The sequence below is a fragment of the Oreochromis aureus genome, linkage group 8 (assembly GCF_013358895.1).
Source record: "Oreochromis aureus strain Israel breed Guangdong linkage group 8, ZZ_aureus, whole genome shotgun sequence".
Classification (NCBI taxonomy): Eukaryota; Metazoa; Chordata; class Actinopteri; order Cichliformes; family Cichlidae; genus Oreochromis; species Oreochromis aureus.
This window is the reverse complement of record NC_052949.1, coordinates 29039126-29066282: the sequence shown is the minus strand read 5'-3', so window position 1 is coordinate 29066282 and position 27157 is coordinate 29039126. Positions and strand designations below refer to the sequence as shown.

At 42.9% G+C, this 27157-nt stretch overlaps 1 protein-coding gene across 3 annotated transcripts in view; it reads left to right on the top strand.

Annotated features, from left to right (window-relative positions):
• The window catches only part of LOC116313535 (rho GTPase-activating protein 21-A-like), a 79950-nt gene that overhangs the window by 30134 nt on the left and 22659 nt on the right, over positions 1-27157 (top strand). For 2 of the 3 annotated variants that reach the window (XM_039616716.1, XM_039616714.1), the window contains exons 2-7: positions 16982-17173; positions 18083-18113; positions 18599-18691; positions 20941-21019; positions 21134-21194; positions 21959-23363. In XM_039616716.1, the coding sequence (XP_039472650.1) occupies positions 16982-17173; positions 18083-18113; positions 18599-18691; positions 20941-21019; positions 21134-21194; positions 21959-23363 (1861 nt within the window). The remainder of the gene's footprint in view (positions 1-16981; positions 17174-18082; positions 18114-18598; positions 18692-20940; positions 21020-21133; positions 21195-21958; positions 23364-27157) is intronic. The other variant, XM_039616715.1, reaches the window with a different exon arrangement.

Genomic DNA, 27157 nt, shown 5'->3' with positions numbered 1-27157 from the left:
CAGTGAATTTTTTCACCATCAGACATCAACTTAATAATTAATAAATAAATCTAAATTAGCAGCACACCATAAAGATTTCTCTTTTTATATTTTACAATATAATGTGTATATATGTGTATATATATATACACCCAGCACGCCCCTGCGGGCGGTTTTATCCTTCAAGCTCGGGTCCTCTACCAGAGGCCTGGGAGCGTGAGGGTCCTGCGCAGTATCTTAGCTGTTCCCAGGACTGCGCTCTTCTGGACAGAGATCTCCGATGTTGTTCCCGGGATCTGCTGGAGCCACTCGCCTAGCTTGGGAGTCACCGCACCTAGTGCTCCGATTACCACGGGGACCACCGTTACCTTCACCCTCCACATCCTCTCGAGCTCTTCTCTGAGCCCTTGGTATTTCTCCAGCTTCTCGTGTTCCTTCTTCCTGATATTGCTGTCATTCGGAACCGCTACATCTATCACTACGGCCGTCTTCTTCTGTTTGTCTACCACCACTATGTCCGGTTGGTTAGCCACCACCATTTTGTCCGTCTGCATCTGGAAGTCCCACAGGATCTTAGCTCGGTCATTCTCCATCACCCTTGGGGCATCTCCCATTTTGACCTCGGGACTTCCAGGTTATACTCGGCACAGATGTTCCTGTACACTATGCCGGCCACTTGGTTATGGCGTTCCATGTATGCCTTGCCTGCTAGCATCTTGCACCCTGCTGTTATGTGCTGGATTGTCTCTGGGGCATCTTTATACAGCCTGCACCTGGGGTCTTGCCTGGTGTGATAGACCCCAGCCTCTATGGATCTTGTACTCAGAGCTTGTTCTTGTGCTGCCATGATTAGTGCCTCTGTGCTGTCTTTCAGTCCAGCTTTGTCCAGCCACTGGTAGGATTTCTGGATATCAGCCACCTCCTCTATCTGCCGCCGGTGGTACATACCGTGCAGGGGCCTGTCCTTCCATGATGGTTCCTCGCCTTCCTCCTCTTTCTTGGGTTTCTGCTGCCTGAGGTATTCACTGAGCACGCTGTCAGTTGGGGCCATCTTCGTGATGTATTCGTGGATGTTTCTTGTCTCATCCTGGACTGTGGTGCTGACACTCACCAGTCCCGGCCCCTTCCTTCCGCTTAGCGTACAACCTCAGGGTGCTGGACTTGGGGTGAAACCCTCCATGCATGGTAAGGAGCTTTCTTGTCTTTATGTCAGTGGCTTCTATCTCCTCCTTTGGCCAGCCTATTACCCCAGCAGGGTACCTGATCACGGGCAGGGGCGTGGGTGTTGATGGCCCGGATCTTGTTCTTACCGTTCAGCTGACTCCTCAGGACTTGCCTGACCCTCTGCAGGTACTTGGTGGTTGCAGCTTTCCTAGCGGCCTCTTCATGGTTCCCATTCGCCTGTGGGATCCCCAGGTACTTGTAACTGTCCTCTATGTCTGCAATGTTGCCTTCTGGTAGTTCAATCCCCTCAGTTCTGACTACCTTCCCTCTCTTTGTTACCATCCGACTACACTTCTCCAGTCCGAATGACATTCCAATGTCATTGCTGTATAGCCTGGTAGTGTGGATCAGTGAATCGATGTCTCGTTCACTCTTGGCATACAGCTTGATGTCATCCATGTACAGGAGGTGGCTGACAACCGCTCCGTTCCGTAGTCGGTATCCGTAGCCAGTCTTGTTAATGATCTCACTGAGGGGTTCAGGCCTATGCAGAACAGCAGTGGGGACAGAGCATCTCCTTGGTAGATCCCGCACTTGATGGTGACTTGTGCTATGGGCTTGGAGTTGGACTCTAGTGTTGTACGCCACATCCCCATTGAGTTCCTGATGAAGGCTCTTAGGGTCCTGTTGATCTTGTACAATTCTAGGCATTCCAGTATCCAGCTGTGGGGCATTGAGTCATAGGCCTTCTTGTAATCAATCCAGGCTGTGCACAGGTTGGTCAGTCTGGTCTTGCAGTCTCGGCTGACTGTTCTGTCTACCAGTAGCTGGTGTTTTGCGCCTCTGGTATTCTTGCCAATCCCTTTCTGTGCCCGCTCATGTATTGACCCATGTGCCTGTTCATCTTAGCCGATATGATGCCTGACAGGAGCTTCCATGTAGTACTGAGGCAGGTTATTGGTCGGTAGTTGGATGGGACCGGTCCCTTCTTGGGGTCCATGGGGATCAGGACCGTCCAACCTTGGTTAGCCATTCGGGTGTCTCTCGTTAACTAGCAGCTGGTTCATTTGTGCTGCCAGGCGCTCGTGGAGTGCAGTCAGCTTCTTCAGCCAGTAGGCGTGAACCATGTCGGGGCCTGGTGCTGTCCAACTCTTCATACTGGAGACCCTTTCTTGGATGTCTGCCACTGTGATGGTTACTGGACCCTGTTCAGGAGGTCGCTATGGTCTGCCCTCAGATCCACTAGCCACTGAGCATTGCCGTTATGGGTTGCGTCCTTCTCCCATATGCTCTTCCAGTATTGCTCCGTCTCCAGCCTTGGTGGTGCTGTTCTCTTATTGTTCCCTTGCCACTGAGAGTACACCTTTGCTGGTTCTGTGGAGAACAGCTGGTTTATTCTCCTGCCTTCTATCTCTCTGGTGTACCTCCTCAAGCGGCTGGCCAAGGCTGTGAGTCTTTGCTTGGCAGTTTCCAAGGCCTCAGGTATGGACAGCTTGCTGTATTTCTTATGCACCTTCTTTGTCGCGCCTTTCTGCAACTCCGTTAGTTGGCTAACCTCCTCCGTGCTACTTTGATCTTGCCCTCTAGCCTCCTTCTCCAGGAGGGTACTGCCCCTGTGGCTGTTCAACTTGTAGCCAAGCATCTCACTGATCACTGCTGCCGTAGTGTAGATCAGCTTGTTAGTGTCGGTAATCGTGGTTGTAGGTATCGTCCGTAGTGCTGCATTAACATCATCTAGCAGACCTTCTGAGGGTACTTCACGTAATCTTGGTAACCGCTACGGGGATCCAGGTTTCAAGCTTGGCCATGATCCTATCTTTCAGGTCAGTTCCTCTCGCACTCAACGATCCTTCTCCCTATCGCACTTGGGGCTATGTACCCAATCTCGGGTGGGGTGATGATATCTACCCCTGACCTGGCGTCCTGACTCCTCCTTGCCGTAGCATTTATGTTGTACCTCGTCAATCTCTAGCTGTGAGAGCAGTCCCTTCTTTCGAATGTTGGAACACTGAGCTACTAGTTGTTTCGCCGTCATTGTGGATGTTGGGTATCGAAGAATCCATAGGTCCCTCATCCTATTCATGTAACCCCTTCCGCCAGGGTTACTTGCGTAGTAGCATTCCAACAACGCCCTGTTTTCGTCTCTTGCCCACCGATGCCTTCTTGTTCCAGTAGCCCACTTGTCGTCAGGGTGCCCTGGTTCCTCAACACCTGACGCGGACCTTGTTGATATATATGATATTCTGATATTCTATTATATTCCTATGTGTGCATATCTGTGATTCTTATTATACGTTTGTGGTAGATAGTGGAAAAACAAAAGTTTTTCTGTCATTTAATTGTTTACATTATTTATATATGCTAGTGCTTTCAGCGTTAATCTCGTTAAAATGACGTTAACGCCATAACCGCATTAACGCTGCAAATCTCCATTAGCGAGTTAGTGTGGATTGCCCCATGCGTGGGGTTGCACGGCACTAACGCATTAACGATCTAACCGCGCTAACGCATTGACGGCGTACATAGTGTATTAACATAATTGATCTAAAATGACACCAAAATCATAAAATCCCAGTATGAAGAAGTTATGTTTGGTAATGTAAAAACCCACAAACATGTTGAACAAATTATTTTTATAACTTGAAATGCAAATATAAATTGTACATTTCAAAAACATATGTACAAATTTTGGAAACAGCAAAGTTATATGCAACTAATTACCTAAAAATGCAGCCAATGCGGCATTGTAGCAGATAACAGGGCATTGCAGAGGATGGTGAAGTCTGTGCAGAGGACTATCTGGTGCAAATTTCCTCCCACTGGGGACATTTACAGCTTCAGATGTAGAGAAAGAGCTGTCTGTATCCTACGCAACCCAACCCACCCTGCACATGAACTGTTTACTCTCCTCCCCTTTGAATGGAGGCTTCAGAAACAGCTTCTAACCAAATGTAGTCAGACTGCTAAGCTGCCCTGTGCTAAACAGTGAAGTGCACACCGTGGACCTTAAAAACATACCACTTTGGAATTGTTGTTGCTGATGTTTTAGTTAACTCCAGACTGTGCACTGCTGTTCCCTGCTGCACATGGTGGAAGTTTGTACATTCATTGGATCTGTTATTAATATTTTAGGATATTTAAGTATTTATTGTGGTTATTTCTACTGTTTTACATATTGTTAAGTAGCACACTGCTTATACTGAGACCTAAGAAACTGTGTTTTGTTCATGTTATTTTAACATCCCTCTTCAAATGTGGTGTTGGATTCTCTCTTTGCATTTGTTTCACGTTATGTTTAATATACAGCGCCTGTACATAATTTAACAATCACCAAAATTTGTCTCTGTAAAAGAATTTTGTTTGAGTCATAATTAAATACAGAATGAAGATTTGAAAAGCTGCCACAGGAGTGGCAAAAACTGCTTGTAGGATGGGTTTTTGCTATTAATGGCTAATGTTTTTCATATACTGTAAAGAATGACCTAAGAGTGGAGATCAGAAAGCATCTTTGTGTGTTTGGCTGTCTTCTTTGTCTCAAAAAGGAGGTTTGAAACTAAAGATAACATCAAGCTGTAGTTAGGGTCAGCCTTTAGTATCTACGGATGTCAGCTATTTAAGCAGTAACGGCATTTAGTGCATGTCTGAAAAGCCCAGGCTACAGTCGTCTTAGAGTGGTTGTTGCACTGTTATTGCAGTTAGTGTGTGAATGTTATTAATTGTGCTTTGGTGGTATGCACTGTGAATTCACATATCATCTCATGAAACAGAAGAGAAAGTCACACAGCCTCAAGGGAGCATCCTCTCCTCACAGCCACTCCTCGACCTCATATTGGGGTTATGAAAAAAACCAAGCAGAACACATGCATATTCTTGTATGACTCACACATTACTATGACTCACACATAATATTATGTTATTTTTGTTCTGCCCAGACTAATGATTGTAAGTTCCTAGCATCAGTAAAAACACTATAAATAAAAAAGAAAGAAATCGTTCTGAATGCATTGGAAGGGGAGGTGAAGGCCAGAGGAGGGTAGGAGATGAAGATGCAGAGTCAGCTGTATGATGTTTGCATGGCTGTCACCCTCTTTTAGTATCTCTACATCACACTTTTACTTCCTTATCTTCATTCTCCCTTTCTCTTGCTTTCAGTCTTAGCTGTATTCAGGTGTTAATAAAACGAGCACTGTGGGCCTGACAGCACTGCTAGAGCTGTTTGGTAAAGCCTAGAGGAGGATGGACACGTGCAGACACTCACACACACACACACACACACACACACACACACACACACACACACACACACACACACACACAAGCTGGCATTCACATTTAGTTTTTCTAGAAGCACTAGCATTGATGCAAGTTGGTGGTTCAGTTGTAATCATTTATTCATTCTCTTAGAAACCCACATTTACTCAACATGCTGTTATCAAAATCACTGATGCACAGGACAAGTGTTGTTTTACACTTACTCACAGATTTCTCTTTAAACTTATTACACTTATGTGTTTGTGTCAAATCTCGTATTACACTCTTTAAGACCAATTCATGGCTGTGTGTCCATGGGCAGTTCCTTAAATCCAAAACTTTTAAAGACTTTCAATTATTAAAATGATAATACATGTGAGCATAGAGCAGAGAAGTTATGGTCTGCCTTACAGTATAAAGCACCTTGAGGCGACTGTTGTTGTGATTTGATGCTGTATAAATAAAACTGAATTAAACTGAATAGAAGGGAAGCAATCTAGGCAACAATGACATGTCATGAATTTGCACACTATCTTTGCCAATTTAGCATCATTTAACAACAATCCAAGCAGGTTTGTATTTTTTCCCTGTTAAAGCAGCAGGCAACATCGATGAAAATTGTGAAAGGTTCCTTCAAGGTTTCAGGACAATTGATGAGCAATTTAATTTGTGAAAAAACAAACACAAAAAACTCGCGCATTTTTAGTTAGTTATTATAAACACACATGTAAAAGACATCAAATTATTAATATGATAAACCAATTTCTAAAATTAAACCACAATAGTGAAACAACCTTAATACACCACTAGTAAAAATTAAACACAGTGTCACTTTACTTGCTAATACAACACTGACCTTACATGTTTAGCATACAGTTGTTCCATAGTGTAGTAAATAAAAATACCTACTGGTTCTATTATATGTTAAAAGGACACTGTGTGGTGAGCACTGTATATGTAATTCCCTAGAAAAAAGCAACCAGTTCTAACTAATCATATTTCAGAACGTGTGCTCAGAGAATGTTTGTCGTTTTTGCTTGACCTTTTTTTGATGATTTTTCTGTCCCAGATAAATTAATAATAATTAATGTAATAATGTAAGTAGACCGACATTGTATAGTATGTATTCTGAAGAGCAATATCAGCTAGCCAGTTGTGAGTTTAAGAGAAGCTGACAGGCACAGAGAGAGAGAGAATAGCATTTCTCTTTTCTCTACCAGTGGCCTGGACTGTTAAGCTAAAGAATGAGATGAATGTGACTGAAAGAGAAAAAGAGAGAGAAGAGAGAGAGAGAGAGAGAGAGCTGGCATGTCAGCAAATAGACCCAAGGCAGGGAGAGAATGAAAAGAGACACACAGTGGAGAGAGGGGAAGACTATACTTAGACACCAATACTGCTCTAGTGCCAGAATAGAGGAGGATATCTTATGAGCACCGTGCGATTTTTGCATTACTTATTTGAGATGGACTTGTTTCTGAAATCCAGAGATGAGTGATGAATATAAGCCAGCCTACACACAGCAAACCACTACATCACTGAACTGAGTGTGTTGCATTTGGACAATTTGAATGCTTTCAAGAGGACGAGCTGAAATTGAAGAAAAGTGCCAGCTTATTTTACAACTAGAATTAACCTGGAACTTATGTTCTTCTATACAAAAAACGTTATATCTAAATGAGAGGATATTGAGGGCAAGAAGAAGTCGATATTTCCTGTTTTGATCACAAAAACACTGAACACTGAGGACTTGCTCAAGAGAAAATGGAAGAAAAGTGAACATCATATTATACGTGAAGTTTGGACTGCGTCTGCATAGCTTGACCATCGATCTTTAAGACCTTTGAAACATGACCAGATGAGTAGACTTACAGACTTTGTGCTTTGCCAGTTCTGATGGTGCTGCTTCAGTAGTTAACATTGTGTAGAACTGTTTTTTTTTTACCACCAATTTAACTTACTATTCAGGTCACAATGCAGCAAGTAGAGACTTTGCAAAGATGAACGCAAATCTCAGTCTCACATTCTGAAGCTTTGGTGTGTTTTTATGTGTTTGCTTCAAGGACAATACATGTTTGTTTGAGTGTGGAAGTTCTAATGTTGAGGGTGTCGAGTGTAGCACCAGCTCCAGCAGGCCACAAGTGGCGATTCCAGTGCTCTGTCGGGGTTGACTGTAGCGACGCCGAACCTCGCTGTATCTGGCTGGCTGTTTTAAGGGATGTTTTGCCTCATGCCTGCCCTTGTCAAACACCCATCACATCAACAAGAAGAAGTGCATACCGGAGGGTCATACGTCGCCGTTGCTTGTCTTGGGTAATTAGTTGTGATTAAAGCAGTATTAACAAATTTGATTTATTGGTCAAAGGATTAGTTTTGTGCATGAAAATCTTAAACTTGACACACTATGTGGGGCGCTATCTGCTGGATTTAAAGGCACACTAAATTGTTTAAGAACAATGTTTTTGCAGAAAAAGTGTCCCATAGCTACTAATACTCTTAAATAAGTTCTAAAATAACAGTTTAAAATCACAATTTTTTTTGGCAATAACTGCATGTCAACATCTCATGTTATTTAGCACCCAAAACATTTAATCTAAAACAGGATTAGGTTCCAAGACAAGGTTTGGGGTCATGACCAATGATCATGTAGACATCATTGGGTTAATACCATCATGTAGATATCGACTCACCAAAACAAGAGGGTTTGGGGTTTTGGTCTTTCACTATTACATTAGACAGTAGAGTCATCATGTTTCGACCATGTACCTCACATAGTAGCCATTCTGGCTATTATGGCTTTCCTACCTGAATCATGCAAATATTATAACAGAACACTTAGTATTTTACCTGTTGCAGCTCATATTTGTCCCAAAATGTCTAGTAATTATGAATTATATTGAGACATTATCTTTTATTATAATTTAATTTTTTTTGTCATTTTTGAGTGACATTAACCTAAATTTGATGCTCTGTCACTGGTATGGCATGCAAATTGGGAAATAAACTCCCTAGTGTCTCTCTCTTAACAAGTACTATGGAATACCTCACCTGTTAAATGCATTAAAAATTACCCTATTAGCAGATCAACAGCCCTGACCTATTGCAATAGGGAGAGATCACTTGGAAGAATTTGACATAAATAATTGAGATATAGAAATTTATGTATTTGGCAATTAGACTCCAATGATCCACCATGGCATAACGGAATGCCATATTTATAATATGCAAAGCGGCGCCCAGGTGTCACTGTGGATGATGACGTCATCCAAATAGATGGCAGTACATGCAGCGTTCGGCTGCAGCACCCAGTCCATGAGGCGCTAGAAACTGACTGGGGCTCCGAACAAGCCAAACTGAACTGTGACAAATTGGTGCAAACTGTAGGGAGTGGAGAAGGCCAATTTTTTTCCTTGGATTTTGCAGACAAGGGAATCTGCCAGTAGCCCTTGGTTAAATCCAGTGTTGTGAAAAAGCAAGCAGTGTTTGACCGGTCCAGGAGCTCGTCGACCCAGGGCATGGGATAAGCAGCAAATTGCGTTCATCCTCGTGAATGAACTTACGAATCATGGATTTTAAAGTCTTATTCAGCCGCCCCACCAGCACATCAGTTTGAGGATGGTAGACACTGGTCGTAACAGATTTAATGCCCAGTAAGTCATACAGCTCTTTCATGACCAAGACATGAACAACGTGCCCTGGTCAGTCAGTTTCTGTTTCGGGATACTGACTTGTGAGATGACGTAAAACAGTGCCTGAGCCACACACTTTGCAGAAATGGTGCACAGCGGAACTGCCTCGGAATATTGCGTTGCATAATCCACCAGAACTAATACAAAGCGATATCTGCGTGCACTCCAGTTAAATGGCCCGATGAGGGTCCATGCCAATGCATTCAAATGGAACCTCCATTAATAGTAGTGGGCGCAAAAGCATTTTTGGAATGGCCGGCTGGTTAACCAGCTGTCACTCTGAGCAGGAAGCGCACCGTCGGCGCACATCCGCTCGGACGCCCGGCCTATAATATCAGGCGCCAAGCAGATCACACAGATGCAGCCTGTCTTTAATCAACACAAAATGTGGGTAGGTCCATGCTGCATCAGGGCACACCAAGTGTCCATAAGTTTTTATCACTTGGTCCCTAACCCCTAACCCTGAGCGAAGGGTGTCGTCACAAGACAGCTCTAGAGGAAAACCTTCCGTGGAGTGAATCACTGGAGTCGGCGGGGCCTCACAAGGCCCTGCCATCTCCTCCCCAAAGTCAGCGTCAGATGCCCCCGCGTCACCGCTGAGCACAGCGCAGACACCACACGCCGCTAAAGGTCATGAACACATCCCCACGCACACTGCCCCAACAGGTTACTAAACCCCAGTCAATCTGTCCCCAGAATTAAGGAATGCATCAGGCACGGGCTAACTGCAGCCTTTACTCTATGTGTTTTGCGCTTGTATTTATTTTGCAGCAGCACTATAGGATATTCATGGATGTCCCCATGTACACACCTAACCTCTTCCCACTATGCCTGCAACAATGCCCCGGGTTGAATAATCAGGCTCCTTCTTATCTTAAAGGCCTCATAGTACCGTGTAACCCTAATAGAGTACCTCACTCTCAGACCCCAGGTCAGTGGTATTTAAAAGTAGAATGGAAGGTAGAGCCTTCAGCCTCCAGCCCATCTTCTGTGAAACCAGCTACCAGTTTGGATTCAGGAGACAGACACCCTCTCTCCTTTTCAGATTAGGCTTAAGACTTTCCTTTTTGGCAAAGCATATAGTTAAGGCTGGATCAGGTGACCCTTAGTTATACTGCAATTGGTCTATGCTGCTGGGGGCTTCCCATGATGCAGCGAGTGTTTCTTCAGTCACCTTTTTCACTCACTATGTGTTTATACATCACTCTGTTTATCCTTAGTTATTATTAATCTCTGGCTTTCTTCCACCATCTGTCTTTGTCCTGTATTCCTACCCTAACCCCCAACTGGTTTCAGCAGATGGCCATTCCTCCATGAGCCTGGTTCTGCTGGAAGTTCCTTCCTGTTAGAAGGGAGTTTTTCCTTTCCACTGTCAACAATGCGATTGCTCATAAGGGTTCATATGATTGTTGGGTAGGTTCTACCTTACAATGTAAAGAATCTTGAGGTGACTGTTCAGATTGTTATATCTGCTCATTCACAGCTGTCCACTATCAGTTCCTGTCCCCTTCGAGGTCTTAGGCATGATTAGACAAAGACCACCAGCCGCATTGGCCAGCCTCCCCTAGCACTTCTCCCTGAACCCACCGCGGTAGAGCCACTACAGCAGGGCAAGAGCTGAACAGAGGGTGAATCGGCATCCCAGGAGGTAATAACAAAGAGAGTTGACCGCCCACCCGATCACCAGACAGTCTTTTTCTATTGTATTGTACCTGATTTGTTAATAACTAATAACCAGCCAGTCCCAAGAACCACCTTGCCTCCTTTTTGGTCTTGGGACATGGGCAGGATGCAATAACTGCTGTTTCGTCTGTCTGGGGGTACACCTGCAGCATATGCAGATGCAGGATTAGACCTCTCTCTGTGCAATTCAGGCATCTTTGTGGAATATAACTCTGATTTCTTTCAAAATTTTATTCAGACACTGGTCCGAATAGACTTGACAGTAACTCATGCAACTCCTTTAAGGTGCAAGACATGAACAATGTGCCCTGGTCAGTCAGTATTTCTTTGTGCATGCTGAATCACCTGAAACAGCGCCTGCATGGCACTCTTTGCAAAAATATTGTTCAGCAGCACTGGTTCGCGATATCACGTTGTATAATCCACCAGAACTAATACAAAGTGATATCCTTGTGCGCTCTGGTGAAATGGCCCAATGACATTCAAATGGGACCTCCATCACCAGTAATGAGCCCAATGGTGCTCTTAAGATATCCTTTCCAGGCAGCATGTGAACCACTGGCACATATCCCCCAAGATATGGCCAGATAATAGAATTGGGCCATGATTTCTTTATGAGTTTTATCATACTCCATATGACCAGCCGTCACATTATAATGAGCCATCTGGAAATTCATTTCCTGGTTGCTGTTAGGGACAAAACTGGGTGTGCTCTTCCTGTGCGCAAGTGTCACAACTCACTCACAAACAGCAGAAATGTCAGTGCAATGTCACTGCGCACTATTTTACCATGAATTTTCATCACTTGTTTAAAGACTTACCATGCAGTATATTCAACAGCATAGAGGATGGTACCGGCCACAACAGACTCATAGAAAATCCTCAGCATTATTCGACAGCTATTGAAATACCTAAGCAACCTCAGAAAATATGAACAGCTCTGACCCTTCCTGTAGAGTGCAGTGGTGTTTTTAGACCAGTACAGTTTATTGTCAGTATGTACTCTGAGGTATTTATAGTCCTCCACAATGTCCACATTGACCCCCTAGATTAAAACAGGAGTCACTGGTTTTCTCATCCACATTCAAAGTGCACAATCAATTCCTTGGTCTTTGTCACGTTGAGCTGCAGTTGATTCTGCTCGCACCACTTGACAAAGGAGTCCACCACAGCCCGGTACTCTATCTGATAACCCTTACTGATGCATCCAACCACCACACAGCCATAAGAAAATTTCTGAAGATGGCAGGTCTCTGTAGCTGAGTGGATGAAGTCCATGGTGTAGAGGGTGAACAGGAAAGGGGAGAGGATGGTCCCTTGTACTGCCTAGGTGTTTCTGATCACCTTGTCAGACACACAATGCTGAAGACGCACATATTGTGGTCTTCCTTGTCAGGTAATCAACAATCCAGGACACTAGAGAGACATCCACCTCCATCGCTGTCAGCTTATCACCCAGGAGGGTCCACCTTATGGTATTAAATGCACTGGAAGTTGAAAAACATTACCCTCACAGTGCTCGCTGGTGCTGGCCTATCCAGATGGGTATAGACATGACTGAGCAGTTAGGCAATGGCGTTCTCAACTCCAAGGCGGCACTGGCAAGCGAACTGATGATCCTGATGTGGTCTGACCATAGGTCAGAGCTGATTGAGAATAAGTCTTTCCAGGGTCTTCATGACGTGGGAAGTCAGTGCCACAGGTCTGTAATCCTGGTGGCCACTGGGATGTGGTGTCTTTAGTACAGGAACGAGTCATGATGTCTTCACACCACTGGGACCCTCTGCTATCACAGGCTCATCATGAAGATTTTATCAAAGATTCCACAAAGCTGGGAGTACAGGCCTTGAGGATACGGGGATTCATCACGTCTGGTCCAGCAGACTTGCCTGAGTGGAGTCTTCTCAGTTTTCGCTGAACCTGGTTGTGAGTGAAAGTGACAGGTGGGGGAGGGGCATCAAGGACTTTCACAGGAGGCTATGGTGCAAAGTGGAGAGAGAGGGATAGAGAGTGGTGTGGCTGTGGATTGCAGGCTGTCAGAGGGGGGGTGAACATTAACTGCAGTGTCAGATTTGTTTAACAAATTCAGCTTATTGGCTCTGTCTTCATCACACTCTGCTCCTCTACTATTGAATGGCCTGAATCCAGTGATGCCACTCTATACCTCTCTCATGCTGTTCTTCTGGGGTTTCCTCTCCAGCTTTCTCCTGTAATTGTTCTTAGCCTCCCTAATCTTACCCCTCTATAACCTCAATAATCTGCCTGGTTGCGGGCTCTCACATTCAGCTTTCTCTAGATTATGTTGCCCTTTCAGCCTGGTTGCGGGCTCTAACACTCACTTCTCTCCTGATCTATGCTGGTATTTCAGCCTGGTCACAGGTTTACTCTCTCCCTCTCTTATGGCCTATGTCTGCCTTTCAACCTGGTTGCAAGCTGTCCCCCTCTCTCTCTCTCTCTCTCGCTCTCTGTCTACTGGCCTACAACAACTTTTCAGTTTGTTTGCAGGCTCTCCTAATCTTTTACTAGGCTTTCTTATATTCGCATCAATTTCTATTAGTATACCTATTTTCTTGGTCATGCATAACTAACAATCACAAACACACTGTCATTCTATAGAGCCGAAGGTCTCTGTCACAGTAAGATTGCTCTTAATCTTTTTGAGGGGTCCTGTCCTAAATCCTGTGACCGCTGGGATCTCGTTCTGCTATGATGGGTCATTAGATTCCAATTGCCACATTAATTTTTCTACCTGAAAAAAATCATGTTCAAATTCTTCCAAGTGATTAATCCTTGTTGAAATAAACCCAGGTCAATATGTTCCCAGAATTAGGAGGTGCCCCCAGCAGGCACTAACCCACAGCCTTAAGTCTATGTTTTCCCCGGTATTTTATTTCCACCCACACTATGGGATATTTGTGAATGTCCCCATGCATGCATCTGACTTCCACCCATTTCACTTCCAACAATGCCCCCGGATGAACCAGGGTTTGGTAGACCTGGATCTGCAGATATCCTGAGTCCATAATAGCCTAATATTGACTCCACTGGCACCTTACCAGAGTACTGTGCTTCTCTACTGGACCAGGGGAACGTGTCGGAGGGCCAGCGTCACAGAACACCTGTCACAGCTCCATGAGAGGACATTCTTGGCCAATGTGTCCCGCCTGATCGCATCTCCAGCACTGCTGCCCCAACTTTCGTGTGGCTCCTGATGGGCAGGGACCAGTGACTGTAGCCACCGGGACCTGTGGAGAGACGGCAGATGAAAAAGGATTAAACAAGAAACATGATGACATATGGTCAATGCTCCGTAGCAGCCAACCAAGTTGGGTATGTTCCTGCCACGCTGTCAGGGTCAGCCAGACTTGGCCAGGATCATGACGACTTTGAGGCTCGTTGGTCAGTGACATTTGAGTCGCTCCACAAACTTTTCGAGGACAGTTATATTTAGCAGCAGAGCCTCTCCTGGCATGGGGCCAGACTGTAGCCATCTGGCTGCAGCATCGTACAGCCACCTGGCGTAGGTGAAGGGCTGGTGGTGGTATATCTGTGTGGGCCTGCCCCCACTGACCGCACCACTTCATAGTCAACATTCCCTGCTTGCCGTGTGACGACAGAGGGTCCTTGCCACTTGGCAAATAATTTTGAGCTGGATGAATGGAGCAATACTAGTAATACTAGTAATGATCCCATTCTAAATGCGTAGAGTTTAATGTGATGTTGGTCCACCCTTTGCAGCTATGTTTATGGTACTTTTTTTTTTACCATTTTTCAAGAAGTGTATTTGTGAGGTCAGACATTGATCTTGGATGAGAAGTCCTGGGTCTCAGTCTCCGCTCTAATTCATTCCAGAGGTGTTTTGTTGGTTTGCAAACTGGACTCCATGTCTTTATGGACCTTGCTTTGTGCACTGGTGTGCAGTCATGTTGAAACAGGAAGGGACCATCACCAAACTGTTCCCACAAAGTTGAGAGCTTGAAATTGTCGAAAATGTCTTGCTATGCTGAAGCGCTAAGAGTTTCTTTCACTGAAACTAAGGGACAAACCTAACTTGTGAAAATAAACCCCACATCATAATACCCTCTCCACCAGACTTTACACTTGGCTCAGTGCAGTCAGACAATAACCATTCTTCAAATCCAGACACATTCAGATTAATTGGATAGCCAGATGGAGAAGCGTGATTCATCAATCCAGAGAATATGTAGCAACATGCTTTACAACACTGTATCCAACACTTTGCATTGCGTTTGGTGATGTAAGCCTGTGATGCAGCTGTTCAGCCATGGAAACCCATCACATACCTCTTAATGGCTGAGTTCCTGCCATTCCCAACTTGACTGTGAAATATTTATTATCAAAGGAATTTCACAATTAGACTTGTTGCACAGGTGGCAGCTCCTGAAAGCTCAGTGAATTCCACAAATGTCTGTAGAAGCAGTTTACACAGGTGCTTTGTTTTATACACCTCTGACCAATGGAAGTGATTGGAATTGCTTAAATTCAGTGTTTTAGGGTGATTTTTATTTCCATCTGTGAACAAGTTCCAGTGCAATTGCTTTGCTTAGATCACTCAAAGACTTTTGACCATTTGTACTCCTCTGCAGGTTCACTATGGATCTAAAACTCGTGCAGATAACAAACTTCAGCTTCTGCATCAAACTGAGCCATTGAATATTCAATTAATAATTGAAAGTTAATAATCATGGCCACCAACAAGAGCTGTGTCTCCACTACAACCCAGTAATAATCAGTTTTAGTGTTAAAGTTTACAGGATCATAGTACACATTACACCTATTCTCAGATTCCTACACTGACTTCCAGTGAGATAAAGCTCTACAGTGATAGGCCCCTGCTTAAGCAGCAGAACTTCTGAGACCTTTTCACTGCAGCCAGCCTCTCTGATCCTCTAACCAGGGCTTTTCTTACTGCCCCTCACTCTAATTTTACAGTCAGAGGAGATCAGTTACCAGGTTGGCTGACTCTACTATTTGTTTAAAATGACTGCGGAAACGCAATTTTCAGCAGTCCTTAACCTTTCATTAATCTTTTCCCTTTTATTTTTGGTCATAGTTTGCAACTATTTGCATGTATGCGTGTATGTTGGAAGAATGTTTGACTGTATGATTGAACATGTTTACTTACTTTACTAACTTCTGTATGTGGCTTTTATTTAAAATGTGAAGTACTTAAGTCTTTAAAAGTGCTATACAAATAAAGTTATTATTGTTGTTGCTGTTGTTGTTGTTGTTGTTATGTCATGGCAGAGTTCTGAAAGGCTGTGAACAATGGAAAGCCCTGAGCAGAAACTACCTGCTCAGTGCTGTAGAGTGTGCATTGCTAGTGTTGCATTGCTTTTAAAATATGTATATAAAAGTAATTACATTCCAGTTTTTATAAGAAACTACATAAAATCACCATCTAATGGCGTCACCATCACTGCCTTCTGTGAAAAATTTCCATGTGACCTCTGCAATGTGTTTAGCACTAAATGGAAATCATTGGTAATCACCTAAACTTATTTCTATATTCAGTTACACTTTCTGCCAAATAGACGTTGCATCAGATGATCTGCTATGCTCTCACTCATTTCCCCAAACCTAACAATCAAATGATGATGTGTATTTTACCTTTAGTGGCCAGGCATGTTTACATACAGAATATCCTTTTGAACCTTAAACATCATGTAGTACACATAGTGCATCGCCTGCTTAAACTGATTTGATGTTGGGCCACGATCCGGGAGAAATGCAGAATGTAAAACATAAAAGATTCCACCTCCTGAACCCTTTACCTTCTTTGTCAGTTGTTTATCTTATTTTCCAGATGTGTGTTTACAAGCCCTAATATGTCCCTGTTGTTGCAAGACTTATTTATAGATGGTATATGTTTTTAACTCTTCCATTGTTGGGAAGTAAAAAGTGGAATCATATGTGAGGTTGCTGGTAACGTTTCCTCTTTAAAACTATGATGCGTCTTGCTATTGGTTGGATTTTATACTGGTCAGATCAGGCAGTGTCCTCAGTTACTGAACCACCCGCATCCACCAACTCACGCTTCCTTCAATGTGTTCAACTCTGTGGCCTGAAAATGATACTTGTGATAAACATCACTTCAAGGTTCACACAGTAACATTTCAACAGTCTTGATTTTTTTTCAAGAGAAAAAGTGAAGCTAATGCTTACTGATCTAAACATTTATTCCATCTCCTCTATAGGCTAAAGAGAAGAGAGATGGCATATTGTCATCCAGTGAGAACAGGTGTCGGCCACTATCATCAAGCGAGGTGGAGGGCGTATTGTGGCACGGCCCACGAACAATTTTTCTGCAGAAGAACTCACAGGGGTTTGGCTTTACTCTGCGGCATTTTATTGTCTACCCACCAAAATCCTTCCTCAATAACCTTAAGGTAAAATACTGCTTTCATTAGATCCACTTGAACTTTGAACTTTTCTTATATTTGAAATCTGCATTACATTAATCCTCTGAGGTCTAAACCATATTTTGAAAAATGGCAAAAGTGACTTTTTATTAAGAAAATGTGAATATATTTTGATGTATGTTAGAATTGTTATTAAAACCAACACTCCATATTCTGATTGCCTAGGGTTAGTTAGGATTAGGGTTACCTGACAATAATTTGAACTCACAGGGTCAATGGAATTTTGTTAAATAAAACTTTGGTAACTTATGAGATGTGGAACTACTATTGAACATTCTGGTAAGATTATGTTATTCTAGCACATTTAGCAACTTCTCTTGCACTGATTGTTTTCTGGAATCAAAACTAAACTTTAAAAATCTGAATCTGAATAACTCAACCCCATATACCTATATCATATACCTTGTTTGTTTTTTTTTTATGACTTATTAGGACTGGTGACATTCTCTTAGCCACTAACAGACATCATTAATATCATGTTAATGATGTAATTTAGTAAGTGGCAAAAGGGGAGTGAGAAGTTGTCCTAAAATACTAAATCAGTGTTCATGATTATTATTATTATCATTATTATGAGTGATTTATTTGGAACTTTTTTTATTTTTTAGCCATTTTTGTGTGGTGTAGCAGCAAGTCTCAGTGCATGTACAGAGGGCTTTAGGTGCCAAGGTCAGGAATAAAATAATTCAGCATAGTATCAAAAGCCCGAGGTAGACCAATCAGACCACCAATCAAATAGAAAGCAGCATGTTAATGTGTAAGTGTGTTTATGGGAAACTCAGGCAGAATGCCATGGAGGCAGAAAGGCAGCAGCCAGACCTGAAGCAGTGTCCTCTGGTCCTCCTTATCTTAACACCTGCCCTGTTTCTTTCACAGGATGAAGAGAATGGAAATGGAACTAGAAAAGGTAGGTGTTGCCTATTTCTGCTAACTTAATCAACAGGACACTGTTTGCAAATGTTTACACATTTACAGGAGGTTGGATTTATATAATGAGTCGCATCAATATTTCTTCTAAGTGTCTTAACATGTCCTTGGGCCCCTATTGTGTTATGTTTTGTAACATGGTAAATGGACTGGATTCTTATATAGCGGTTTACTTCTCTCCCAGGGCTCTCAAAGCTCTTTATACAACATGCCTCATTCACCCATTCATAGAAGCATTTTTTCTATGCTTAAGTGCAACATTCACACACATGTGATCCATTGGATCTTGGCCAAGGATACTTGACATGCAGACTGGGGCAGCCAAGGATCAAATCACCAACCTTCCAATTATCAGAAGACCTGGTCCCCAAACAACAAACAAAGAGGATAAGGTTTTATTTTGTTTGTTTTTACATGTACTTAGATCTGATATAACACTGTGGACTTTAATGATACTTTAACCAGGTTGCCAGAGGTCTTGGTTGGAGCCAATGGACACAATCTTCGTGAAGAGTGTGAAAGAAAATGGTCCCGCCCAACAAGCTGGACTGTGTACAGGTAGGAGACATGCACCTTCACAACATGAACGACACACTTGATTCTGTGGTTAAAAATGTGAAATCAAAAATGACCTCTGACAAAAAAATCAAATTTCTGCTGTTCAGTACGGAAGAAATTTAAACTTTTACAAATTATACCAAATTGTAAAACTCTTAGCTGTGTCTCTAATAAAACCTTTGTAACTTTGCTCTGCTTCACTTCCGCACCATCAGGTAATGTTCATACATTGATTCATGGTTTTCTTCCATTTTTGATCTATTGCAGAATATTTTTAAGGTGGTTATCTGCTATAAAAAAGACAGGCCAGCAAAATCTCCTTCGTGTTTTTCTGTGTTTTATCCTCTTTGACACAAAGATCATTTGATGAAGTCTCATGAGCATCAGCTGTGTTTTTTACATAGATATAAAATTATGGATATGTACTGATAAATAATCATAATTATAATATTTCTAACTGTCTGAGTCAAAATTGAATTAAATTGAATCGAATCGGGACACTGTGAATCAGAATTGAATCAGTTATAAAAAAATCAATGATGATACCCAGCCCTAATTACAACATCTCAATACAGCCAGCCAAACTATGCAATAATAGCCCACCAGTAGCTTTGACAATAGAATGAATTACACTATCATTAGCCTATAAAACTATTCAGATCTATTCTCAGTAATGATCTGAATAGTTATTTAGTCTTGGACCTATCTCTCTGGGGTCAAACATGTCAACATGGATAAAATTTACTGGCATAGTCATAAATCTTATTAAAAGATTATAGTATAATCTAAAACTGAATAATTATAATAACATATAACAATGTAATTTTTTACAGATTCACACTTAATTATCATGTATATATTAATTTTGTATTTGGAACAATGTCAAGAACAGAAAGAAAGAGAACTACAGTGTCCAAAGATGTGCAGTCAGTGATATTAGGTTAATTGCTGAGTCTAAATGGCAAATAGGTGTGAATGTGAATGGTTGTCATTCTTTCTGTGCTAGCTCTGCAAATACTTGCAACCTATCCAGGGTATACCCCGCCTCTCACACTATGGCAGCTGGAATAGGCTCCAGTCCACTCATGAAACTGAATTGGATAAGTGGAAGAAAATGGATGAATGGACAGATTGAAATTTCTTGTCTTTACCTGTCTTCGTAATATAGAGTAGTAAGACTGAAACAGTTTGTTCAGAGACTAATAACACACTATCAATGAATAAATGGGTTCAAAATTTACCATATTTGGGTGGCTGTAGCTCAGGAGGCAGAGCTACAGTGGAAGGTTGGTGTTTCAGTCCCTGGCTGCTCCAGTCTGCATGCTAAATATATTTGTGGGCAAGATAATAATCCCAAGTTGCTCTCCGAAATACCCATCTCTGTGTGAAAATTAGATAGAAAGCACTTAATCATAGAAAAATAGTTCTTGTATGAATGGGTGAGTGGGGCATCTTGGATAAAGTACTTTGAGTGCCCAGGTAGAGAGCAGTAAAGCGCTATATATAAAAACCAGTAGATTTACCTATTTGATGCAAATAAATGTAGTCTAAAGCCCTTTGAGTGGTTAGTAAGACTAGAGGAGTGCTATATACACACTTCTAAGAAATTTGTCAAGTGCCACTGTTCAACTGATTGCTAACATAAAAACAACAACACAGCACATAGGCATGTGGACACGGTCAAGACCATTAGCTGAAATTTGAACTGCTGACAATCACAGTTGGGAAGAAAGGTGGAATGGCTGTTGGTGCCAGACAGACTATTCAGAAACTGTTCCCACAAAACAACTAGAGAGTTTAGTGAGAATGTTTTGAAAAAGTGGTGAATGGCTAGACTGGGTTGAGATGTTAGGACTGCAGTAACTCAAATAAACGCTCGTTAAAACAAGGTATGCGAAAGAGCATCTCTGAATGCGCAAAACCTTGAAGCAGATGTACTACAGCTGCAGAAGACCACACTGTGCACCATTCCTGTCAGCTACAAACAAGGAGTTCATGCTATATTTTGCATGAGCTCACCATAATTGGACAACAGAAGATTGCAACAATGTTGCCTGATCTGAGAATTTTGCTTAAACAACATGAAAGCAATGATCTATCCTGCCTTGTGTTAATGGTTCAGCCTGCTGGTGGTCTAATAGTGTGGGAGATATTTTTCTGGGAACACTTTGGGTCCTTTAGTAACCCAAAGTGCATGCAACTTTTATTTTCCTTTCCTCTCTTAGTGTGTGTGCCTTTGTGTCTTCCAGGGGACAGACTGGTGAAGGTGAACGGGCAGAGCATTCTGGGGAAAACCTACTCTCAGGTTATAGCACTCATCCAAAACAGGTTGGAGATATTTTAAATCACATTGATTACATCTAAATTCTTTATCAAGGAATTTTATTTTTATTTTTATTTTATTTTCTGGCATTTTTTCTGGCATTTTTTTTTCTCTTGTAGTGAAAACATTCTGGAGCTCTCTATTATGCCAAAAGATGAGGATGTGTTGCAGTTGGTAAGTGTGAGTATAGTCTTTCTTTAATATTCTCTTCTTCTCTTCTTTTCCCTTGTGACCTGTGTAACCATCAGTGAGCTAGCCATCAGTGTAACAACAGGGGTTTAAATTTCTGCTTCAGTTCATCAGAAAATGTTCAAATGTTTGTGTATGGACAGAAAGGACTTCATTATCAACTGGCATGCACAGGTAACTGTGTAATTAATTAATTGGTAAATGGCCTGTATTTGTATAGCACTTTACTAGTCCCTAAGGACCCAAAGCGCTTTACACATTCAGTCATCCACCCATTCACACACACATTCACACACTGGTGATGGCAAGCTACATTGTAGCCACAGCCACCCTGGGGCGCACTGACAGAGGTGAGGCTGCCGGACACTGGCGCCACCGGGCCCTCTGACCACCACCAGTAGGCAACGGGTGAAGTGTCTTGCCCAAGGACACAACGACCAAGACTGTCGGAGCCGGGGCTCGAACCGGCAACCTTCCGATTACAAGACGAACTGCCAACTCTTGAGCCACGATTACCCCTCTGTTAAAAGAGAAGGGAATGAGATAAAAATAGATCACCCAAAAAAGAACCTGTTAAAAATGCTTTGAAGTTTACAAGCTGGGTTCCAATGTTGGTTGTACGGTAAAGATTTACAGACAGAAAGCCAGAAAAAGTGCTGCATGGTGTGTCCTGACTGACTCTGCCCTCTTGTTGTCCTTGCTGTTCATCTTGCCTTTTGATTTTACATTGTCTCCTCCCCCCCTGCTGTCCTCAGGCATACTCCAAGGATGCCTACATGAAAGGCAATGAGCCATACTCAGGTAAAGCCCAAAACCTCCCTGAGCCACCACCTCTTTACCACCGGACAAACAAGCCCAGCTCTACTTCCTCACAGACTAGCCACAACATTCACAGCTCCCTTGACAACTGGCAGTGTCGAACCAGCCCTGTCAGCCCACCATTAGACAACCGCCCCCCTGCTGCTTCTACTCTCCCCGTGTGCTGGTTCAGGAGTCCTGAGGATCCAAGCATTCGATTTGCCCCGTCGGGGGGACACCACGGACGGTCCTCATCTGCCGTTACTGCACTGGACTTTCACTTTGTTAACCACAATGCAGCCATCGCTTCTGCAACTCTGCCTCCACCTCGGAAAGCTCCTGCCCATGTTCATGTTGGCACCCTCTACCACCAGGCACTGTCAGACTATAGCCACATTCATGGCACAGAATGCATGTCACCCCAGCATCGCAGTATATCTCAGGATCATTTAGCTGAGCTGGGGTTGGGCTTGACAGTTACTCCCAAACCATCAGCTACTGCTGTTGCTTCTTTAGAGCAACGGAGAAGGGAAACCCTCCTACACCACCAGGCAGCTGCTGCTGCTCACTATTCCTGTTGGTTCAGCAGCTGTGGTAGTTTATCAGGACCAGCAAAGAAGTCCTGTTCAGAGACCCTGCTGGCAGCCTATGCCGAATATGAGCACAACTACGGACGTTCTATGGAAACACTGGCCCAAGCCTCCGCTCTGGTCACTGCACATTCTGAACCAACTTCGCAAAGCTCCAACATGACAAAATTCAACATTCAGAAAGACCTAAGAACCTCGGAACCTCAGCACCAAAACACAGTAAAATCATCTATCACAACCTCTTCTACAGGGCCTCCCAGTGAGAGACAGTCAGGTCAGCAAGTAGCAGAGCCCCAGAAAAGGAGAGGAAGAGAGGAAGAGCAAGTGGGCTACAAAAGTTACAGCCCTACTTTTTCTCACAAAGCTGGTCATGTCTTTCAGCAAGCCCACTCCTTTAGAGAGCCTGGCTACAGCAGCCCTCACTTTGACTGGAGGCCTGCCACCAGTAGCAGCCCTGCTGATACTGATGTAGGGTCCAAGTTCATCACCCCTCAGTCTGCATCAGAGGAGGAGATAATGGAGCTTGGGGAACACAGAGAAGTCATCTCTCCTGTATCCACGACTCAAGAGGTGGTCCTTAGGCAGAAGCTGCCTCCAGGTTGTCATACCCCCATTCAGACTCTGCAACATCCGCACTACACCACACCTGAGGAGCTGCCTGGTTTGACACCCTGCACCTCTCCTGTCCCTGCAACGACTGTTCCCAACCGCAGGTCCAGCGGCAACCTGGCACAGAATGCATTTGATTCCTTATCCTCTATTCCCTTCATAGGTTAGTAACCTTTCCTCAAACTTACATAGTTATAAGTTGTCAAATCTTGCCAAGATTGTAACAAATTTAAAGGTTGTAATGAATGCTTTTAAACTGGATATTTACAACAATGTTAAAAGTGCTGTTTTATGTCATTATTCATTATTCTCAACATTTCTTGTCTAGTCTTCTGACGGATATTAAATGGTGAGAAATAAAATATATCAAAGAGATCTTTAATATTTCATCCAAAACTAAAACTTGAGTTTTAGTTCACAAAACTCACACAAAATGCAACTGAAGGCACAAATAATCTTTAAGATCCTGTCAGCTAGGCACATAGCTCAGCAGCATTGTCTTAAAAGCACTGTGAGTGCCAGTCTTTTTACCATTTACCAAAATTGTACGACAATATTTCAAAAAAAGTTGCAGTAAAAGTATTTTTGTCAGTATAGTCAAAAAAACCCAACAATGTTTCATTGACATTTGCAGCATGGAGCACCAGCATTTATACATGTGAGTAAATACAGGGCATTTATTTTCACCCTTTTTTAATGAGTTACACACTGCCTAATTTAAAGTGTGAATTTAACCACGGTGTCAGTAGCAGCAGTATTACACCCAGTGGCAGGGCATAAATCGAATTTAAGCCCAAAAGTGACCCTTGAAATATGAAGTAAAAATCTAAAATAACGTCTTTACAGTTAAATTCAATAATAAGTGAAGTAACTCAACCTCTTACCTTTTCAGGCTTTGCAGGAGCCACAATATTGTCACATAATTGACAAAATTGAAACTGAAAAATGATTTTTGTGGTGTCGAATCATGGTCGAGCTTTTAACCAGCTGCCTAAAGCCCATCAGCATCAGTAGTTTTCATCCGTCATTTGCTCTTCCTATCATATGGAGTGCAATTAGCGAAGGCACGAGTCATGTTTACATTTAGGTTTCACATCACCAGCTGCTCGTATCTCCTCTTTTAGTTTGACTCAATACTGTTTTTGTTTTACAACACTCCTCGATTCCACAGGCATCGTGGGACAACAGCAATGATATTACAATATCACATTTTTAAATCATGTATTAATTTAAATTGTGTGAAGTCACTCTTCCGTGGATCTTGCCATGCTCCTGTGCATCACGCCTGGCTCTGAAGATCACGTAGCCCTCTGGTGTTGTTGGCTTGTCTGGTTTCACAAGTTTGAAAAAACAAAGCACTGACCAGTCCTGAATGCACTGCTGCATAGATGTGCTGTATCAGAGGTGCCGGATCATAACAGATGGTAACTTTTGCGGAAACAAGAAGACACAAAAAAACAATAGCTAAAAAGTAGGTCTGACTCTAAGCAATCTATGACGTTGCAACAGACCACCATGTTAATTCAAAAAGGCCTCGCTTGCCTCAGTTAAGGTCAGTGTTCATGACTCAACAATAAGAATGAAAAAGAAAAATAGCCATAGGTGATTCTCCAGTTTTCCTGCCTTTCAGCCTACAGAGATTCCCAATTCAATAATAATTCAATACAATTCCCTGACAATAAACCATCTTAAACTGAACACACCTAACAATGTGGCTGAATTAAAACAATGTTTGCTGCTTAACTCAATTATTTATTTATTTTTTTGCTGCCAGATCCTCCTGGCAGCAAGCAAAAAAGCCAGAACAAAATGTTGGAATCAGGAAAATCTCCCTAATACCACATTGTTTGTCAGTATTATATACATACATATACATTCCCTGGAACAAATAACATTTTATTATTAGCCATAGCAACTAGCTGCTACTTTAATGAAAATTTAAAAGACCGCTAACATGGCTAGTGGATAATTGATAATCATTAAAAACCTATGTTTGCTGTGTGCCCTGACCAGGCTGACATTTAGTGTTTCTATTTATGACTCACTGTTGTTAAAACAGGGGCTTCACTGACCTCATTAAGTGTTATTCAGTGATGCGAACATCAACTCCTGTTCATGTGTTCAGTTGCTACTCAGGGGAGGAGATGTGTGCCTATCTGTCTGCAGCAGTGGTGTGTGATGATGTGTGTCAGCTGGAAGAGGTGAAGATAGTTTATATCCATATTGTGGCAAATAATTATCTAATCCAATAGTAATGATCAGTTTAACATTGTGTCACAGGTCCGCGACACAATGTGTAACAAGTCTAGTTTAACGTCTTGATGCATTCTCAATCATCCAGGAAAGTAAATCTCCAAAAGTTGAATCTGTTCATCTGGACGTAGCGTTTTGTGGGAGAAACGTTTCGTCACTCATCCAAGTGACTTCTTCAGTCTCAGCTGACTGCAGGTTTCCCCAAACCTTATGAGAAGGTGAGAGATTATGGAGGCAGATGAAACCATGGTCTCGTATGACGTTACATCTCTCTTCACTTGCATCCCAGTCACGGAAGCGTTGGAGGTAGTCTGTAAGAGATTACAGGATGACACCAACCTCAGCAGCAGGACCACTCTCAGCATCGACCAAGTGTGTTTGCTTTTGGAACTGTGTCTTCATTCCACCTACTTCACATACAAGGGTCAGTTCTACAGGCAGAAACATGGGTGTGCCATGGGCTCCCAGTTTCACCCATCGTGGCCAATTTGTACATGGAAGAAGTGGAAAAGAGGCGTTGCTATCCTACCCTGGAACACCACCAAGCCATTGGTTCAGATATGTGGATGACACCTGGGTGAAAATCAAATCTCAGGACGTACTACATTTCACGGATCACATTAACTCGGTGGACCAACACATCAAATTCACCAGGAGGATATGAAAAGTGGCAGGTTAGCCTTCTTAGACTGTGAGATTTCCATCAGTAATGGGGACATCTAAAAGCTGGCGTGTACCGTAAACCTATGCATACGGATCAGTATCTAAGGTTTGACTCTCATCATCCACTGGAGCACAAACTGGGTGTCATCAGGACGCTACAACACAGAGCGAACACCATCCCCACTGACACAGCGGCCAGGGAGGCAGAAGAACAGTACATCAAGAAGGCCCTGAGTAAATGTGGTTATCCCAGCTGGACTTTTGTCAAAGCTGGGAAGGCACCTAAAGAAAGCTCCAGCCGATCCAGGAGAGAAGGACAACCGCTGCCCAGGCGAAAACCTGTAGTGATCCCATATGTGTCAGGAGTATCGGAACAGTTGAGACGCATTTTTCTAAACACCGGGTCTCTGTGGCTTTTAAACCCCAAAATAAGCTGCGCCAAAACTGGTCCACCCCAAGGATCGGGTCCCCGACACAAACAGAGTAACATAGTGTACGCTGTTAAGTGCCAGGAGGATTGCCAGGATTTATACATCGGGAAACCAAACAACCTCTAGCGAAGCGGATGGCACAACACAGAAGAGTTACCTCATCAGGCCAGGACTCTGCAGTTTATTTACACCTACAGGCCAGTGGACACTCTTTCAACGATGAGGATGTACACATCCTGGACAGGGAGGAACGCTGGTTTGAGCGCCGAGTCAAGGAGGCCATTTACATGAAAAGGGAAAGACCATCTCTGAATCGAGGAGGGGGCCTAAGGGTACATCTTTCGCCATCTTACAATGCTGTGATTGCAGCCATTCCCCAACTCTCTGTGAATGGTACTCATGGCCATTGATCAGTGTTCTTTGATCAGTGGGTTTTGGTCAGTGATTGTTGATCAATGGTCATGGGAATTTGCATAATTATGATTAAGGAACTGACCTCACAGCCCATTGTTCCTTCAGTGGGCTGGTTTCAGTCATTATGCAAATGTACTGTTTATAAGGTTTGGGGAAACCTGCAGTCAGCTGAGACTGAAGAAGTCACTTGGATGAG